The following is a 19,897-nucleotide window of genomic DNA, read 5'->3' as shown; positions in this document are numbered from 1 at the left end:
GTTCCAGTATCTCTTCACTCCCCTAGTCCTTGGACCTAAGAGTCGAAATGGCTCCTCCACTCTTACTATCTCTGGGTTACTACATATCCATTGTGGTTGCCTTATATTCCATCTCTACCTTTGCAAATTATCTAATCTGATTGTGCCCTTTGTCTCCTGGTGGGAGTCTGACTGATAGAGCATTGGAGCACAGGGGTGAGAGGGAGAACATGGACAGGAGAACATAAAGGCACCATTTCCAAGGCTCAAAGGGCCACCTTCTGATCACTTGTCAATAGAGGACAGAGTGAGTGGTTGAAGTGCCCAGGACCACCTTTAGGCCTGGCTAGAGGGATCCACTCTAGTCCTCTTCTGGGTATGCCCTCCCCGCATGTGGCAAGGAGTCTATGGGTCCAAGGGGACATCTGACCTGGAGCTACAGCCCTCTTTCCAGGACCACACTCTTATTCCAACACCCTGGCCTTCCTGCCCAAATGGTCACTTGCAGAGCCTGTGCAGGCCATTTCCCCAGGTGTCTACCCCTAGGCCCAGCCAAGGAGTGGCCAAGGGCAGATGTTCATGGAGGAGGGGTGTACAGGGCTTGGGTGTGCAGACTGGGCATCCACTAGCGTGCACCCAAGGCTCTTATCTTGTGTGGTGGAGCCAAGTGAGGAAAGCAGGGCTGTGAGCTGAGGCCTGCTCTCTCTGTGCCACCGCATTTGAGCACAGAATCCAAGGAGTGAGGGAATTCTAAATGCCAGCCGGCTAGCAGGTTGCTATGAGGGTGCACTTGTCAGGGCAGGATGATAGAACATACTTATTTCACAGTTTGCTAACTTGACTTATAACCTTTCAATAAGTGGATGCAAGGTGGGTAGGCCTCCATGTGTGCTTGTGCCCTGGACCCTGCAAATATTATGAGTGGGCTGTCCTCAGAGTTGTGCTGTCCCCAGGTGCTCCTATTCAATGGCAGGCAGCCTGTCCTCTTCCTAAAGACTTATAGGAACAGAGAGTCATCCAATACCTCATTAGTCCTTGCTGTAAACTCAGCCTTCTCAGGACATTCTTTTCCTTCCTAAGTCTAGTTTTGTTAAGAAATTGGATATGGAGAAAGACCTTTCTGATGACACAGTGATAAACAGGATGTAGTGAGTTAGAAAGATCTTTCTGAGGGCACAGTGAGAGCCGCTGACAGGGGCAGAGCTTGCAGTTAGAATCCTGGCCTGGGCTTTCCAGCCCACACTAGAAAAGGTCGGGATGGGGTCTAGGGAGCATGGAGAAGACAGGACAGATGGCTGTGAGTTGGTGACAGTTCCCCTTTCCTGCCATGCCATGCTCACCACAGACGCTGGGGTTGGGATGACTCCCATGAGGGCAGCGTGCTCCAGGACACCTCTGCTGTGCTCAGAGGAGCACGGCAGGAGCCCAGGGAGATGGGCATCTTGCTGCTGCTCCTCCCAGCTCTCCCAGGGGAGCTCAGATGCAGGCGGCTCTTGGGGATGAGTATTTTCTGAGGCGTGAGCAGCAGGGGCAGGCCCCTCAGCTCCTGGAGCAGGTGGCTGCGTGTTGGTTGGTGCAGGTTCCGTTGGGGGAGACTCTGGCCTGCCTGTTGGCCTGAGGAGGCATCCCTGGAACTGCTGCAAAGAAAGAGGAAGGAAGGAAGGGAATATGAGTGATCTGGATGAGAACGGAGTAGACCTGGGGCTGGGTTGAGAGGGGCTGCTCCCCGGCTGTGCATCTACTCGCCGTCCTGCTCTTCAGACACAAATGCTGCCTCTTACCCCTAGGAGAGTGTGGGGGCTCCTCCCCTAGTCTTCGCTGGTCTAGGGGAAAGGCACTTTCTCTTGTGACATGTCCCTTCACTGCTTTTCCCAGCCCCTCTTAATAGATGATAAGTGCCACTGAGAGCAGAGTCAGGTACCTATTCCAGCCATTTTCCAGTCATATACTCCTCCTCCTCTACACCCACTATCACCATGAAGCTGTCTTACCATTCAATTAAAGGCATCGATTGGCTATGGGAGCGAGGTCTGTGCACGTTGTCTTACTGTTATTGAGGCAAGTGAAGTCCGGGTAACCCATTGTTGGGCATAAAAGGGAGAAAGAGAGGTTTCAGGGATGAGCAATGAGGTGAGGCCTGCTGCTGGTGACCCCTGCTCAAGGCCCAGATGCCTGCTGGGAACCTGGTTGCAAGGGAGGGAGCAGTGAGGTTGCTGGGGCAGGACATGAGTGGGAGAGGTCAGAAGGCTGCTCCAGGGAGCGAAGCCCACTTTTGTGGGGCGACTGAGGGTGTTTTATGGACACCATGTGGGGACCCTGGCCTCTGATATGAGAAGCTGGCTTGGAGGGCTGTAAGATGTTGGAAAAAATTGGGTGCAAGAAAGCAGACCTGAATCTCATGTCTGTGCCACATCCAGCGCCCTCCTCTTACTGTTCCCAGCCCCAACTAACAATGCTAAATTGGTAACCTGGCCTCTGCGTGACCCACACTGCCCCCTGGCCAGCTGCTCAGGCCTTGGGGGCCCTGGAGATCAGGGCGTGGTCCATCTTAAGAACATTACCTCTGACAGCCCCAGTTATCAGGGCACAGAGTGGGTCAGGAAGGTGGCTCCGTGTCCCCAGGTCAGCCTTGTCCATAAGCCGCAAGTACCTCCCCAGCGCCAGGCCTCCTCATGTGTGGGGCCACCTCCCTGGGTAGTACCTGGAAGGTGGAGAGAAGGGGCCTGGTCCTGGGAGAGGCACTTTGGAGCCGGGCATGGATAGTGGGCTTCCCTCCCTCCTTCATGGGCAACATGGCCCCACAAAGCCCGCTGCCCTGCCTGCCAAGAGTATGAACTTCAGCACAGGAAGGGACCCCTGCTTCATCACCACTTGGGCAGAGCTGGGAGGGGAATGAGGAGGTCACCCAGTCCCACATTTCCCATGTCTACTCTCCCCAGAGTCAGGTCAGCACCTAGTGGGATTCTGCCCTATCAGGAGGGAGCCCCAGCCAGGGGCCACTCCACCACAGATGGAGGGATGGAAGGAAACAAAGCTAGCCCCACAGGGTCATGTACGTGCAGCATGAGCGTCCTTCTCTCTTGTCTCCACTTTCTCTCTCTGCTTGTAAGCATCTGATCCAACAGTCCTTGAATAAGATGGGACCACAGCGACTGGAACTCTAGCCTGGGCAGCAGGAGAAGTGGTTCTCCTCTCCTTCCAGCTACCATCCAAGGACTGATGTGTGCACCCTCAGGGCAGGCACCTTGAGCCCTGCTTCACCCCCATGCCCAATCCATCATCAAGTTATGTTGATTTTACCTTCCAGTATCTCTTTGTTCCACTCAGTTCTGTCCATCTTCACTGTCACTTTGGTCTGAGCCACTGTCTTTTAACACCGAGTCTCACAGCATCATTCATCTCACTTCCATAGCACTGATCACAGTTGAAATTATATATTGATCTGTATAAGTCTTAATTATGTCTGTCTCCCACATTAGACAATGAGTTCCACACAGACAGGGACCTATGTGTCTGTTTTTGCTCACTAGGATGTACTCATCACCTGGCACGATGCTCAAAACATACTAAGTGATGGTAAGTGCTCTGTAACGTGTGGAATGGTCAGTGGCTGGGAGACAGGGAGCATGCCAAGAAGGAAGGAATGCTCATTACCAGCTGTGCTTGAACTAAACCTCGAAGCTAAAGTTCTCTTTTAGATTTCTGATATAAGTTAATATGGCTTTGTAGATTGAGAAAAATATCTTTTCTCTCCTTGCCTTCTCCTTGCAGGATGGAAGAAGAATAGGCCCTTTGACAAAAGCCAGGCCTTGGGTCTGGGCTCAGGGAAACAGCACTAGAGGGTTGGGAAGTCAAGTGTGATTAGCAACTGTGTGAACTGTGGCCTTGAGGCCCCTGAGACAGCAGACGTCAGACGTCAGGCCCTTCCATTGCCCTCCAGTCCAGCTTGTCCTTCCCCCAACCCTAGGATGTCAGAACCGTGGACAGCACTCAAGCCCAGGCACAGGAAGATGGGATCTGTTCAGAATTCTGGTGAAGCAGAGGGCAGGCCAATGCGTGTCTTTAGGGAGAAGAGAGCTGTTGTCTATTTCTCCACTGGGTGTCACTGCTACCCTTGTTCTCTATCACACAAGCTCTGGCAGGCTGCAAGGTGATAAAGCAAAGGAGGTTGCTCACTGTCTCCCAACTAGGGAACAGAGAAGGAATTACATGGGTCAGCCCAGGGAATACTGACTGGGGACCCAGTCAAGGGTTATAATCTTCATGTTCTATTTACCATGTAACAACCCCACTTGACCTCAGTGGTAAGGTTAGGGTGGAGGGAAGCTCTCTGTCGGAACTCTCTGCTTGATGCTGTTTCCTGCAGCCAGGACTCCTCAGCCCCAGTGCTTCCTGTCATACCCACAGCATCCTCTCAAACCTCTGAGCTGGGAAGTGGGCATGAGCACTTCTGAGAAGGAGTGCTGGGGCCGGTTCCCCTCCCTTCCCTGGGCCCATCCACCCACATGGTCAGCACGGGCCGGTGTGTGCTCAGTGTGCCCACGCTTTAGGGCTTTCAGCTTCACAGATCCAAGGTACTTACACAGAAAAGGCAGCTGCAGAGCTGCTCCTTGGCACCTTCTCCCAAAGGAACGACATGGTAAAGAATGGATGATGGCACTGCTGAGAGAGAGGCACTCACTGCTCCGTGGAAGCCATCCTTGGATGGCTCAGGAGTGACTGGGACAAAGACTGAGAGAGCTGAGGGCAAAGCCCCACACGTGGCTCACTTGCATGGAGGGGAGCCCACAACGTGTTGCTGTGCTGCACGCTCACCCTCGGGGGCTCCAGACTGCAGCACCGCCCCCCAAGGTCAGGCCAACGCTGTGCTGCCTGTTAGCTGACATCACACTCAGCACCAAGAAGGTCACTCCAGAGCCCAAAGAGTGGCCTGAGCCTGTCTTAATGATGTAGGAGCTGAAAGGGAGAGGGCAGCTGCCTGGGCACTGGAGCTCTTTGGAGCAACTCAGAAGGGCTGGCCAGAATTAAGAGAAGTAATGCCAAAAAGAACAAGCCTCCAAAGTTGCAGAAAACATGTTTCTTGGCAGAAAACCCAGGAGTGATTCTAGTACGGAACATCCCAAATGATCCCATTGAAGTCATTCTTCAGCTCCCATCACCCCCAAATTGGCACGTAGATCGGTTTCATATTCCGTTGGCCAGGCCTGCAGATCAGTGAAGCACCTCCTCGTCTCTATGCCAGGAAACGATTGTGGGAGAAAGTGTGTCATCAAGAGTAAAATCAACAAAAGTGCCACCCACTGGACCATGAGAGGTTTCACCCCACAGAACCATCCTTTGAATGGCAACCCGAGCCACTTCAGTGGGGACTCATGGGGGGATCCAGCAGAGAGAGCAGAGTTTAACCTCTCTGAGCCCTCAGCACCACCCCACCTCCAGTTCTTTCAGTTCACAGCCTCCCTCCTATTCCCTCCAGCCTCCTTGCTCCATGAAGCCCTCCCAGGTTGAACAAGATGCAGCATAAACAGCAGCCCTCCCCACAGGACATTTTTTTTATTCCAGTCAAAAATCATTTTTCTCAGATTTGAGTCATCTCCTTTATTTTCTAATGTGTCCCATCTGGATTCCCAGAGTGTCCATCAGTCTGGGAGCATATTTTAAGCTAATTATTGGAGGCTTAGTGTCAGCTCTGAGCGCTGGCTAGTCATCTTTCAGTGCTCAGAAGGAGGATGCTCTGTTGCATTAAAGCAACTGACTTTGGGTTCAGGAGGTAATGGGGTCAGGACTTCACCAGGGGAGTGATACTGTATGAAGGATGGTGGCTGCCACTTCCAAGACAGGAGGGAAGATGAGACCTGTGTCACAGCTCAGTCAGGTTGTCCTGGCCTGGGTCCTGGCTTCTTCCCATGCTTCTGCTTGTGACTTGATCATTTTATGCCAAGACAGTTACTTCTAATTCCCAAGGCTCCTAAGCCATCACTTCTACTTAGGGAGTGTGCTTTAAGCCTAAAAGTTAACATGACCACAAAAAAATACCTAATATTAAGGATGCCTTTGGATTTCTACCTGCCCTGCCCCACCATTTCAAGTTTATCCTTCTCCCGCTTCCCTACCCTCCCAACACACGCGCACAGCACCCACTGAATCCCCTCTGGTCAATGAGGGTGTCCTGGCCAGTGAAGTCACTTTTACCAGGCTGTCTTAGAAGAAGTGTGCTTGACCTGGTGGCCCAGGGCTCTCAGACTTGGTGTTAGGATTCTGAGCAAAACCCCCAAAATTCTTTAAAGTGTTGGTCCAAGGAGTGGACTTGCTCAGGAAATTCATTCACATCTCCTGCAGCAGCCGAGGGGCTTTCAGACCTCTCCAGAACATCAGATGCAGAGCAGATAAAGGTCTAAGTCTAGCACTTTCAATACCCTGGGAAAGAAAAGAAACCCAAACTTAAACAAGACATATCAAGAGGAGGGTGTGTAAACTTATGCAGGCATGCACGAGTTTCCTTCAAAGAAACTTCCATGGGACACTGGACTGACTAGACCTCCGAGTTCAGCGTGGGAAGGTTCTGTCCCCCTCACTTTTCAGTTGCCCTGACCGGAAGTTCTCCCGTGCACTCCTCCCTCTGCTGTTCATAGTTTGCAGGGCTCTTTCTGCAATCCTTGCTATCTTCCCTCTCCACAAACCCAAGTTTCCAAGCCTGACTGTGTGCTGCTTTGATATTCGCAGCTGTATCCCCCTTCCCAGTCTTCTGCACACCTCGATTCAACGCAGAGCAGATCTAAGGGAGGGAAGGAGATGTCAGTGAGGACGGGCCTTTGCGATGGTCCCGTTGATCCCCAGACCAAAAGCCAAGTGACCCTCCTGAGCGCTAAGCTATTTGCACCCACTTTCCTCTGAGATCTCTGGCACCCTCTCTCCCTTCTTTCTCAGCTCTGACGTTTCTTTTTTCTGCCAAGCTGCAAAGCTTATTTAGAAGGAATGGTGAGGAAAGGTTTTATTTAACACTCACTTCTCTCTCCCAGAAGTCCTCCTTTCCCCTTTTCCATGGACCTCTTTTTTGGAAGAAGGGACTTTTGAGGTCCTTGCAAAGGGGATGATGGCAAAAGGGAAGGCCACCGAGTAGCTGCTCTGGAGAGCAGTGAGCTCGTGAGAAACTCAAACCCTCTGTACCTAGCCCTGCGTTAATGATATTTTCTTATTTTCTGGATTCCTGATGCATTTGGGGCTTGCTGACCAGGGGAAGAAGGCTTCTCCCATTGCTGGCCAGTTCCCAGAGGGAGCAAATGACTTCCCTGTGAGGGTGCCTGTTCCACGCAAACCAACCAATCCAGAGCCCATACCTTCAACTACCTCCTTTATCTGGCCAAGTCACTGTCCCCCTGCCCTGATCATCCCAGCGCTGCATACCAGACAACTAGGGGCACAGCTAAGCCCCAGAGCCTTCCAGAATTGTTCAAACTCACCAGTCCTCAGCCTGGCCAGCTACTTACCCTGCGTTGCTCATCCCTCCCTGCAGAAACCCCAGTAAATGCTTTTGCCAGTGCTTTCCCCTTGCTCCCTCTTACTCCTGTCTGACCCTCATGCCTCTCCGTGTGGCCCTATGTGGCATGCTGTGCTCTGTCCTCTTGGGAACTGTGAGTAGCACACTATCTTTTCAATGGCAGTCGTCTCCTGATCTGCTGGCCTCACCATACCTAAGTGAAAGCAAAACCCCAGGTACATTTTAAAACCAGCATGGAGGCTAAAGACCTTGGTCAAGCTGTGCCCCTCTCTGGGGGGCTGTGTCATCTTCTGAAATTTTGCCTGAGGAACCATCTGTATTATTATTTCCAAACATTACCCTTCCACAGTGTCTTCCTAATAAGTCTTTTTTTTTTCTTTTCCTAATAAGTCTTTGTGTCTCTATGATGGCGGGGGACACTGGGCTCTGCCCCAGACGAACTGTGCCTAGCCCTGTGGGTGAGACACTCCTCAGGGTCTCTCAGGGACAGCCACTGGACCCTACACACTGGGCCAAGTTCTCTCCTCCCTCCTGGGCACTGTGCCCGTCCCTCCTCCTATCCTCTACTACCAGGGGCCCAGCAGAACTTTTCTTGGATCCAGAGAAGCCTCTGAGTGTCTCACCTGAGTGGGGCGCTTTCCCTGTGGTCTTTGCTTAAAGGCAGCAATAACTGTGGGCTAGCTCCTGCCCCCAATCTCCAGCCACATCTGCTTCTTCCTCAGTTATTGTCCTGTCCCTGGGCCTCGGCTGTCTGCCATGGCAGAGGTTAGGGGTCAGTGGGGTCTAGAATCCTGGGGGCCCATCATGGCTCCTGCTTCTGCTCCCCGTTGTCTCCTGAGACCTTCCCAAGCACACCTCACTTCCACATATTTCACTGAGAGTTTACGGCTTCATGGGTGAAGACTTCCATGAAATGTCAATCACTCCTCAAAGCACAGCCAACAGAGACAGTTACAGGGCCTCAGTTCCTAAGAGCTGTCTTGGAACTACACCTTGTTCCCTCCAGCTTTGCTGTGGTTTCAGAATCCTCCCCTGAATTCGGTTTGCATCAAGCCCAGCTCCCTGAACATTTGGTGAGCACTGGGGCCCTCAGTCTTGGCTGCCTTAGGTAGAGGTGCCCCTGTCTGATGGCCCGTGACACCTGCCAGGTGCCACCAGGGCTGCCAGTTCTGGTAAAAACCTCTCTGTCCTGGAGGAAGACCCCTGGCTGCTGCTTTTGGAATTGCTCCTTCTCTCTCATGGAAGATGGTCCATTCTTCTAGAAATTCCAAGTCTGATATAAGGGACTTAAAATCCCCCTCCATGCCTCTCTTTTTCTGGTATTTTCCTAGAAATGAGGAATTCATCTGGTCTGCAGCCTCTACCAGTCTGCACCACTCCCTTTCTTGGTCCTGCCCTTGGCCCTGGATCTGCTCAGGGCATTTAGTGTTCTGTGGGACTCTCCCCCACGCAGCCAGGGTGAGTCACCCTGAACCTGGCCTCTGAGAGGCTCCACATCACTGCGTACGATTCAACCCAGCTCCCCGTGCCCTCGAATGGCAGGGCTCTCATTCTTGGGTCTGTCATCAGTCCGCTGTGTGTGAGTGGTCTCGGCCAACAGGATGAGTCCCCACACTGGAGGGTAGGACTCTCAGTCTGAAAAATCAGGTGTGCAAGGAATTAAGCCTATTGTTCTAAAACTCGATCAGTTCTGGGTCCCTGCCTCTTCCCTTAGTGACATGTCTTCTGGAATAGGTGATGGGGGGCGGTCAGGGGAGAGGAAAATGCCTGCCCAGAAAGCATGCATCAATCGTGCAAAAATAGTGTCTACAGCTGCATAAGGGGCTGGCCCCGTGGTCGAGTGGTTAAGTTCGCGCGCTCCGCTGCAGGCGGCCCAGTGTTTCGTTGGTTCGAATCCTGGGCGCGGACATGACACTGCTCATCAAACCACGCTGAGGCGGCGTCCCACATACCACAACTAGAAGGACCCACAACGAAGAATATACAACTATGTACCGGGGGGGCTTTGGGGAGAAAAAGGAAAAAATAAAAAAAAAAAAAATCTTAAAAAAATAAAAAATAAAAAATAAAATAAAAAATAAAAAAATAAAAAAAATAAAAAAAAAAAATAGTGTCTACAGCTGCATTAACTTCTGTTTCTTGGGGAAGGGGGTGGGCAGCAGACTGTCGCCTTCCAGGTGTGTGCTGAGCAGGGCAGACGGAGGTGGAAGGTGCCTCTGCAGCGGCCAGTGGAGCACAGGAAGCAGGCACACTCCATTGTTGTACTTCTTACTGACCCCGTGGCAGGTTCTCTTGCTGCAACAGCACAGAATTCACGTGGGAAAACTCCCTGGGCTCCTCCACCCAGGATGTTCCCTATCACGGTGACTGTGGGGAGTGGCCCCCTCCTTCCTGCATCTTCCTTCTGCGTTTCTTCTCTTTCCTTTGGAAATACTGCCTCTTCCCCATTCTCTGTGCCTTCTGGAGAGCTGCCAGTGGCAGGACCCCACTTCCACCCCAGTCCCTGTGGGCTGCCTGCAGGACACACAACCCAGACTGGGCCAATCAAATCCCATATCCTTGGAATTTGACTTCTGAGTGATGGCACGAGGAGGAGAAGGTCGGTGGGGCTGAGTCATCTCACAGTAATACCCTCCAAGAGAAAGTCCATGGATCCCTGCCACTGTGATCTCCGGACCCACTATCGCTATCCTCCCAGTGCCTGGTTGTTCAGCTCTTCATTCTGTGAGCTACCGAGTTCTTCAAATAAATACCCATTTCTTGCTAAAGGTGGTCAGAGTTGGTTTCTGTTGCTTGCAACTAAGACCATAACTAGTAGCCTATGGTTTATCAAGCATCTTCTGATTTCCCAGATCCCCTGATGACCTACAGGAGCAGGGTGGCCCAGAAGGGCTCTGGAATACTGCCCTCTGGGTACATTGGTCACGAGGTGACCTGAGAAAGCTGCAGATGGGGCCCACCATCAGACATCTTCAAGGTGGTGGAGTCTATAAGGCCAGGACCTCTCCTGCCAGAGGCAGCTCTGCATGAGAATCCATCTGACTTTCCCTGGTCTCTGCTCGCCCAGCCCCCTGAAGCCCCATCCTCCACTCTGAGCCTCAGTGACCCGGCCTGGGGATCCAGAGTGTGCCATAAGGAAGAGCTGCAACTATAAAGACACCAAAGCTGGCTGCAGGACCTGCCTCTGCTAAGAAGGGGCAGCTTGGAGCAGCAGTTAAATTTCGCAACCTGTCTTCCCACTTTGGAATCTTCCTGCTTATATTAGAGTAGTGGTTTTCAACCCTACTCTCCATAAGCTGGTTTCGGCTCTTGGTTCCACAGCCCTCAGGTCAGTTCCATCGAATCCAGGTCCTAGGACCCCACCTGGATATTCCTCCCTGGGCCCTGCTTGTCCAACAGAAGAGCTTGAACACAGAGACAGAGACAAGCTGAAGGGTTAGCAGAAGCAGTTAGTTCCCTAAGAGCAGAGAACAATGATTATAAATGGCAAACTGCCTGTTGGGATGTTCCAGTTAAGCAGCCCCAGAGTCAGGCCTGTGCTCTGTGAGAGTGAACGCACAGAAATGCCTGTGGGATGCTGAGCTCTGGAAGAGGAGCACAAAGGCTGATATCAGCTGAAGAGGAGATCATAGGGTTTAAAAAAAGTACTTATACTTTGTTTAAATTTATTTAACTCATGCCTACATTGTGTAGTTAAAGATGAAAAATTATATGCTGAAGACTTTTTAAATTGGGTTTTTTTTTAAACATAACTTTTTGTACTGATGTTCTAGAGCAGAAGTCAACAAACTTTTTCTGTAAAGGGCCAAGTAGTAATCATTTTAGACTTTGTGGGCCCCTCACAATTATTCCACTCTACCATCGTAACCCAAAAGCAGCTATAGAGAAGATGGAAACGAATGACCGTGGATATGTTTCAGTAAAGCTCTTTTTTTTACAAGTAGGCAGTGGGCCAGATTTGAGTTGTGAGTCGTGGTTTTCCAACCCCTGTTCTAGAAACTGAGATTCAATTAAGCATGAGTATTGGAATATTTAGACCAGGAAGTCAGAAATCAAGAGCCACAATCCATTGCGGCAGTGTTTCCAAGCTGTAGATATCAAAATTTGAGGTAAATAATTTTGCAAATCCAAACCTAAAATTCTACAACTCTAATTTCTGGTGAAACAAGCCAGGGCTGTATAAAGATGTTAGGAAACCCCTCTGTCCATGGCTAATGTTGGTTTCTTGACCCTCTAGAACAAGAGTATATGAAATTAGGCACAGCTGTGGGTCACTTAACTATGGGATATGTTCTCAGAGATGTGTTGTTAGGCAGTATCCTTGTGCAAACATCACAACGTATACTTACACAAACCTAGATGGTAGAGCCTACTGCACACCTAGGCTATATGGTGCTAATCCTATGGGACCACTGTTGTTCATGTGATCCAGCACTGACAAAAAATGTCATTATGCGGTGCATGACTGTTCATTTGAGTGAAGCATCTTTTGGACAAATGGGCTTTAAATTGTTCCCCAATAGTCTCTTGTATTGTTTTTGCCACTTTTTAGACAATTCTGTTGTGGAAAAATATGTTGAGGTGATTACCATTAGAACTAATGTTTAAGTTATTTTTAATGCTCTTATAAATGTAACAATCATTGTTAGTGAAGGGTAAAACTTAGCAAATATTGTGTAAGTAATTCTAGAAAAAGAACTGGATTAAGATTGGAGATAAAAGCGTAAGTTTGTGGATTGGTATTTTGGTTGCAAATGACAGAAAACCCAAAGCAAACTGGTTTAAGCTAAAAAAGAATTTTTTTTTTTTTAAGATTGCCACCTGAACTAACATCTATTATGAATCTTCTTTTTTATTTTCCTTCTTCTCTCCAAAGCCGCCAGTACACAGCTGTTTATTCTAATTGTGACTGCCTCTGGTTGTGCTATGTGGGACACCACCTCAGCATGGCCTGATGAGTGGTGCCATGTCCATGCCCAGGATCTAAACCAGCAAAACCTTGGGCTGCTGAAGCAGAGTACGCCAACTTAACCAGTCGGCCACGGGGCGGCCCCCAAAAAGAGAATTTACCAGCTGAAGTATATGGCTAGATACATGGGGTCAAATATCACTGGTACCCAGTCTCTCTCCATCTCTGCTCTGTTCTCCATGTCGGCTTCCTTCTCAGGGTCTATACAGTTGTCAGATGGCTGCCAGCAGCTATAGAGCGGCATCCTCCAGGTTCAAGTTTAGTGAAAAAGAGAGAATGCCTCTCTCCCCAAAGTCCCGGCAGAAGTCTCATTGCACCTCAGTGGCTCTAGTTGGGTCCCATACCCATCGCTAATCCAACCAAGGCTGTGGCCAGGCGTTTGCGGTGCTCCAGCTGCCCCACCCCCTCCTGCAGGGCAACCACTGGGCAGAGTAAACTCTGCCTGAAGCACGTGAGCTGGCTGCTGTGGATCAGGATGGTTCCCAAGAGGAAAATGAGGGCAGGCTGAATGGATTCTGAATGGCAAAACCAAAAGCAGCACCCACAGTTTAGTTTGACCTAGAATTGAGAAGCTCTGTTGGCCTTCTTCATGCTTGCTGTCAGGCGTGATTTTCCTCATGGCCATGTCTTGGCAAATTCCCTCCTACAACAGCCAACTGCCAATTAATCTGACCTCAGCGGAGAAAAGGTCCAGGTCAAGCCTTCCTGCTTGGCCTACTCCACATGCAAAGATGGTGCATCCAGTGGGGCCATCATGCGTTATATACGGAGAGGCCCAACTCCCTTCTCCTCCCAAAGGGCCTGGAGCCTGAGGAACTGCCTCAAATTTGGGATTAGAAGTTTATGTGACAATGGAATGGGAGAGTTTTAATTCCGTCATGTGTTTGGGGAAAGATCATTGGTTCTCAGAGAGATCCCATATCCTTTTTTTTTTAAGTGAGGAAGATTTGCTGTAAGCTAACATCTGTTGCCTATGTTCCTCATTTTGCTTGAGGAAGATTGTCCCTGAGGTAACATCCATGCTAATCTTCCCGTCTTTTTTGTATGGTGATGCCACACAGCGTGATTTGGTGAGCAGTCTAGGTCCCCACCCGGGATCTGAACCCATGAACCCGGGATTCAGCACCCTGGGCTGCTGAAGCAGAGCATGGGAACTTAACCACTATGCCACCTAACCGGCCCCAGTCCCATATTCTTAAAACAAATTCCTCTCATTGCCTGACCTGTTTACCAGAACTGGATTTCTGTAACTCAAAACACGGAGTCATGTATAATTAATGTGAATGTGTTGGGGGTGTATGGTAACCTCGGGTTGTTGTGTGTGTGGGGTGGCAGGATGATTCCAGTTGGGGCAGGAGGGCAAGGCAGCTGAGGCTGTGGGAGATTTGTTGGGTACCACAGTGGCTTTAGTGTGAGAGATGGTGGCAGAAGCCAGGCCAGGCAATGAGTGGAGAGACCACAGTCTGTGGAAGTCACTTCTGAGGGGCGGAAGGTGGAGGACAGGGAGTGATGCTAGCTTGGCTCCTCATCTGAGCTGCTGAGGGAGTGGGGACTACATGGACAGCAGCAGTGACCATAGGCCACAGGGCGAGCACAGAAAGGACTTGTGCAGAGAACCGTGTGAAACAAAGAGCATCAGGCCCAGAAGAAAGGACTTGAAGATGAAGAGTGAGGAGGGTTCTGGTACCCAGTGAACAGGCAGCCAAATGAAGTGGGAACAGGAGACCATCTTTGTGATTTACCTCAATTGTGTAGCTAAGCCTGCACCATGTTTCCTCACGCTCTGGGGAGGCGGGGAGGATGAAGCGCCCTTCTGAGGCTGAGCAATGACCTTCACTTCCAAGGTGACTGTTAAGCCCCTGGGTACCATTTGTAGAGGACCCACGTTTCCTCTCAGGGGCAGCCTGAGGAAGCCCCTCTGCATCCACACCCTCCGGGCCATCTCCCCTGGAACCTTGTCCTTCTGATCTCCAGACCCAGAGGGTTCGCAGGTCTCTATCTGGCATCTCCTCAAGCCCTGTGGGCTGTGGAACAAGACTGTCTGGGTTTGAACCTCAGCTCCTGCATTTGCTATGAGCCTCGGGCAAAGAGCTCACCCCATCAACACCCGAGTTTCTTGATCTATAAGGTAAGGATGTGGGTGCTAGTTTGCGGCGAACATTAAATAAGATAATACAAAAAAGGTGCAGCAAGTCAACATAGTTAAGCATTTAGTAAAGCTAGCTACTTGGTGACCTTTGACTGTCTTCCAACCTTGGCTTTCTGTCACAGTCCAAATCAGGTCTGTCTTCTCCCTGGTCAAACATCTCATTGTTGCTTTTCTCAGTGCTCCCTCTTGGACCAATTCCCAATGATGTCTATGTGTGTCCTGCGTGTTTTTTGAACTTTGAGACCCAGCACCACCCATTCGAGAACATGACACCATTACGAGTAGCCAGTACTTGGCTTCCTTTGGACTTCGTGGAATGGGGTTTATCTTGCGTTCTCGAGGAGAGCCTGTCAAGCGCCCTCTGCAAAATGAGAGTAAGACGACGCCTTCCTGGACCCGTCTCTCTAAAAGCTGAGTTATTAGATGTTTCTGGGTGTTAGGGAGACAAACACCTAAGAATTAGAAGCATTTTTTCCTCAGTCTCTCACTGAGGCTTTGCTGCACCCTTGAGCCCTAGTGGCTGCTCCCAGGTCAACAGTAATACACTTTCCCTCATTGGTGACTTGATTAATGCATCTCAGAGGCCAGGCTGGTTAGGCTGTTTTTGCAGTGCTTTCATCACAGCTCAGCCAGTCACTAGAAATCAGCTTTCGAAACTGAAAAGCCTCTTCAGCCAGAGCCTCCCCCGGCCCCCTCCTTTCCTGCCCCCAGGAACTCGGCTTCCCCAAAGTGAGCTCCTGCCACACCCTGACAGGCTGTGCCCTGATTCGTCCCTTAGCGTCATGGGGTATCAACTTCTCTGCAATTACCCAAACTTACCAAATTATGACTGGAGAGGGCTGGGGTGGGGCAGTGGTGCGGGTCTGTTGCAGATCCGCCTCTGGAGCCAGGAGGCCCCACCCTCCTCAGAGCCAGGTCCAGGATCCCTGTGGGCCTCTCTCTTTTATTATTTTGGCGGGCGTTGAGAAGTTAATCTTTCTCTATTGGAGCAGCTTCCCTTTTTTTTTCACCCTGGGAGAACGCCAACAGGAGTCCTCCAGTTGCCGTGAAGTCTGCCATGACCAGCTGTGAGCACCCCGACTTCCTGGTGAGTGCTAGTAGAAGAGAGAGGGAAAGAGAAGAGGGGGGCAGGCAGAAAGGGAGAGAGAGGCCCCGAGGGGCCAGCAGGGAGTCCTAAAGCCCCCATTCCTTATTAGTGCTAAGGACCATGCCCCACAGTCTAGACAAGATTTTAGGTGATTAAACAGGGGTGGTGGCTGCCCTCCAACCTGGTCCCCAGAGGCAGAGATTCCTCCCAGGGCTGACCCTGTGGATGAACCACAAGGACTGAGGAAGAGCTGGAGGAGCCGCTTTGCTCTACCTTTGACCTTAGGTTTGTCTCTGTTGAATCCAAATATTTGTTTTCCAGGGTTCTCAGTGTTACAATTTCTTTGCTCAGAAGCCCTTTCTGAACAAAGCAAAGGGAAGGAGAGAGGGAAGCAGAGAGAGAGAACTAATGTTTGCTGACAACCCACATGCCCCAGGCACTTCATGTACTTGGCTTCCTTCCCTCCAAGCCAATGCCACAGGCACCTCTGTTCCCATTTGCCTGATGAGGAACCTGAGACCCAGAGGAGTAGAGTCACAGTGACCCATCTGGAGGCTCGCAAGCTAGTCCTGGGCCCACCACCTCTCCCACCTGTTTTGGCCACCTGAGACTAACAGGGGATCTGAGCAGAGCCCCTCTGTTCTTGCCACTCACACCACAGGCAGAAAGAGCCCCTTTGTACCAGGCCAGGCCTGTCGCCCAAGTGAGACCCAGCCAATGCATCTGCAGGACATCTGCTACCTGCGCACCTGGGCTGGGTCCCAAGAGCTGTCCCCTGAAGCCAGGCTGCCAGACCCTGCCCACTGCTGGTCAGCCATCTGGTAAAGAGGCCCTGGCCGTCTCTTCTGGAAAATTGTGGGAGGCCCCTGAGAACATTCCCCTTTCTTCTCCTCAGAATCCTTTCTGCCACCACCTCATGGAAGCAAAATGAAACTAAAAGAAAAAAAGGTCTTGGGAAATAAGTTGAAGACTCTGTTTTCTGAAGGCTGGGATCTTTGCCACACTTGGGGCTTACCTGTGGCCAGTGGGGAGGGGAGGTCTGGGCCCGGATCCATCTCCTCTTCCGTGGAGTCTTCTCTTCATTTTCCTCCAAACCTCAGTTTCAGCACCTGGATTAAGAAGTCACTTTTCTGAGATGTTTTTGGTTTTCACATGCATGTTTCTCTGCTAGAACCTTCTGGGGATATAAACACGGGGAAGACAGCTTATGGTACAAGGGAGAAAACGGTAAATTACGTAACACAGAGGCAACATGTGCTGGAGTACTAGGGAGAAAGATCGCGTGGGGGTGCGGGGTCAGGGGAGGTGATGGGGAGGAGGCACTGTGCTCTTGGAAGCAGGGGGTGGGTAGGGGAAGCAGGGCACTGAGTGGGGAGCACAGGGGGAGCAAAGGCTCTAAGGCAGGATCATCGAGGCCACATTTGGAGAAACCTGGACGATCTGATTGGCTAGAGCCTGGTGAACGGGAATGTTAGGAAACGAACCTAGAGGGTCCGGTGGGGGCACAAAGGCTGTGTGGGGTACGGATGGAGTCAGAGGGCAGGGATCCGTCTTCCCCCAGGAACTCCCCCTTCCCACTGCTGCTCTCCCTGCACCAGGGTCTCCTCCTGCTCTGCTCATCTGTCCTGGGAGCTGGAGGGCTGTAGGCACAGGGGACGCACCTGCAGGCGACTGCCCTTGATGCCAAAACAGGACGGTTCCATTCTCCCATTTACAGTGGGACCTTGGACAAGCCATGAGCCTCACTAAGCCTCAGTCTTCCCACCTGTAAATTGGGGCAGATGAGAGGATGCATCGGAAGCTCTTTGTAAACTGTAAAGCTCCATAAAATGCCAAAGCGCATCAGAACTCCTCTTTTGATCAAGTCTTTCAGTGAGGTTACAGCCATGTATTGAGCTGATGGACTCACCTCCAAGCAGAAGCAGAGCTGTGGCCTCTCTTCTCATCCCAGTGCTCACTGGCAGGGACGCTGCGTTAAGAATCCATTCTTTCTCCAAGAAGGGGCTCGCAAGAGTCTGTCTGCAGCTGCGTGAGTCACAGGCACAGACTTCTCCCTGCAGGGGATTCTCTGGGAGAAAAGTGCCTTCCAGATTCAGATATGCCCCAGGATGGGACAGTGTCCGCCTCTGTCTGAGAAGGCTGCTCTAATGTCACTTGTTTCTATGTATGTCTTTAATATGCTAGTGATTCATTTCTGACCCACATGAATCTTAGCACTCTGTGTACCTGCTTGTTTTATTTTTTGTTCCATCTCTTTGCCTAAGTGACATGAGGTCACCAGACTACCAGCTGTGTCTGACGGGCTTCCCAGAAGTCACACACTCTTATCAGAAGAGAAGAACCAGCTGTTCTCAAGGAAGACAGGATTTTCCCAACTCTAAGTCCTAAACAATTTTTCTTGAATTTTTTGTTTACGTGGGGCCTCATGCAAGGTCACTTTCCCTGATAACTGTTTTAAAGCGGATGCAGGAGTGGTTTCCATAATCTTCAGATGGTCCAATTTGATATTCAGACACACCTTAGATTATTAAGAGGTCCTCAGGCTGGAAATAGTCTTGGAGTCATTGGCTCCTGTGAGGGAAAAAGACCAGAAGGTCCAGAGCCAACAGTTCTCTCCAGTCAGTGTTTCCCTCCCCGTCACCCTCCTGAGAATTCTGGGAGGTCCTGAGAGAGGATGTGAGGTGAGCTTGTTGGCAGAACACACACAGCTGTACCAGCCACAGCCCTGTGAGCTCACGCATGGGCGCACACAGCAGGATGCCACATACACTGCACACACTGGAGTCTTCAAGTGTCCTTACAACCATCGCAGATTGAGATGGGGAGACTGGGGCTGGGAGAGGTGAAGTGATGTGCCTTTGGCCTCCAAGCAGGGCGCTGACAGACCATGTCAGCCCAGCTTCAAACTGCATGGTCCGTTGTTCTGTGTAGCCTACCCAGAATCAGTCAATCGATCAATCAATCGATTGATCGATCAATCTCTCTTTCCTTCTCCCTCTCCTCTTTTCCTCCACCTGTTTTTCCTCTGTTGCCCTCACTGATTCCTCCATACATTCACTAAAACCTCGTGACAAGGGCTCAGGGGCCCAGAGTTCGTTCCCTCCTGCACCCTGCAGTCTGTCTTGGGCCCAGCCTTAACCTCCTTCGGCAAAAACAACTTTCCTGTGCAACCCAAGTACCAAGCAGCAGCAATACATCCTTTTTCTCAGAAGTCTAGATAGGATAAGCACGATGTTTCAGAAGAGTTCTACCAGTTAGTTAGGGATGTACTTAAAAAAAAATCAAAGGCTGGCCCCATGGCCTAGTGGTTCAGTTCACTTGCTCTGCTTTGGTGGCCCAGGGTTTTGCTGGTTCAGGTCCTGGGCACAGACCTAGCACCACTCCTCAAGCCATGCTGAGGCGGTGTCCCACATAGCAGAACTAGGAGGACCTACAACTAGAACATACAGCTATGTACTGGTGGGTTTTGGATAGAAGAAGGAGAAGGAGGAGGGGGAGGGGGAGGGGGAGGAGGGGAGGGGGAGGGGGAGGAGGAGAAGAAGAAGAAAAGATTGGCAACAGATGTTAGCTCTGGGCCAATCTTTAAAAGAAAATCAGTGAGAAAAACTCTCTATAGTCGTTAATTTATACGTTCATTCATCTAATTCATCAGTCAGCAGATAGTTGTATGAGCGCTAACTATGTGCTGGGATGACCATAGAGACTTTATGGGACTTGATGATCTTCTGGACAAGGAAACACGGGGCACTCAGGCCTGTTTTGGGCCAGGGTAAATGTGCTCATGGTTTTGTAGGAGCCTCTGAGGAGGAAAGGGCTACTTTAGTCTGAGGCTGGGGTTGGGTGAGGCCAGGGAAGGCTTCCCGGAGTAGGTGAGGGATGCATACGTCCAGCCATTGCTAAACAGATGAGCAGAAGCAAAACCCTTACATTAATCTTTTAGGACTTAAATGTTGGAAAATTAATGAGCAAACACTGTTCAGAACCCCAGCAACAAGATAACTCTGCAGAGCTGGGCTGCAGCTGGATCAGTCAGCCCACCGTCAGCAGCCTGACCATAGCCCTGGGCTCCCCCGGCTGCACCGAGGCTCAGCGCGCTATGCCACGCCTTCTCCATGGCCAGTGATGCGGGCCCCACAGTGGCTCTGGGAAGGAATTAGGATCAGTATTTGCTAATGTTCTAACCCCGTGGAGGAGGCAGTCTGGCTTCCTCCATCT

At 50.8% G+C, this 19,897-nt stretch overlaps 1 protein-coding gene and 1 long non-coding RNA gene across 11 annotated transcripts in view; one reads left to right on the top strand and one right to left on the bottom strand.

Moving 5' to 3' along the window:
- Window positions 1-5,044: 5,044 nt before the first annotated feature.
- On the bottom strand, window positions 5,045-17,846 carry LOC123290058 (uncharacterized). 2 transcript variants are annotated; one of them, XR_006534357.2, is made up of 5 exons: window positions 17,592-17,846; window positions 17,344-17,447; window positions 16,698-16,791; window positions 15,415-15,689; window positions 5,045-6,396 (listed from the first exon to the last, which is right to left on the bottom strand). It is a non-coding gene; the product is annotated as an uncharacterized lncRNA (long non-coding RNA). The 2 variants fall into 2 exon arrangements; XR_011504727.1 differs by lacking the exon at window positions 17,344-17,447 and having other exon boundaries at window positions 5,516-6,396; window positions 17,592-17,828.
- The window catches only part of LOC106829999 (solute carrier family 23 member 2-like), a 72,581-nt gene continuing 68,226 nt past the window's right edge, over window positions 15,543-19,897 (top strand). For 5 of the 9 annotated variants that reach the window (XM_070514147.1, XM_044780155.2, XM_044780234.2 and 2 more), the window contains exon 1: window positions 15,544-15,682. In XM_070514147.1, coding sequence (XP_070370248.1) covers window positions 15,653-15,682 — 30 coding nt within the window. In that variant the 5' untranslated portion in view covers window positions 15,544-15,652. Of the gene's footprint in view, window positions 15,683-19,897 lie in introns of all 9 variants that reach the window. The other 4 variants (XM_070514133.1, XM_070514153.1, XM_070514141.1 and 1 more) reach the window with 1 other exon arrangement.

The sequence above is a fragment of the Equus asinus genome, chromosome 1 (assembly GCF_041296235.1).
Source record: "Equus asinus isolate D_3611 breed Donkey chromosome 1, EquAss-T2T_v2, whole genome shotgun sequence".
Classification (NCBI taxonomy): domain Eukaryota; kingdom Metazoa; phylum Chordata; class Mammalia; order Perissodactyla; family Equidae; genus Equus; species Equus asinus.
This window is presented reverse-complemented; position numbering and strand designations above follow the sequence as displayed.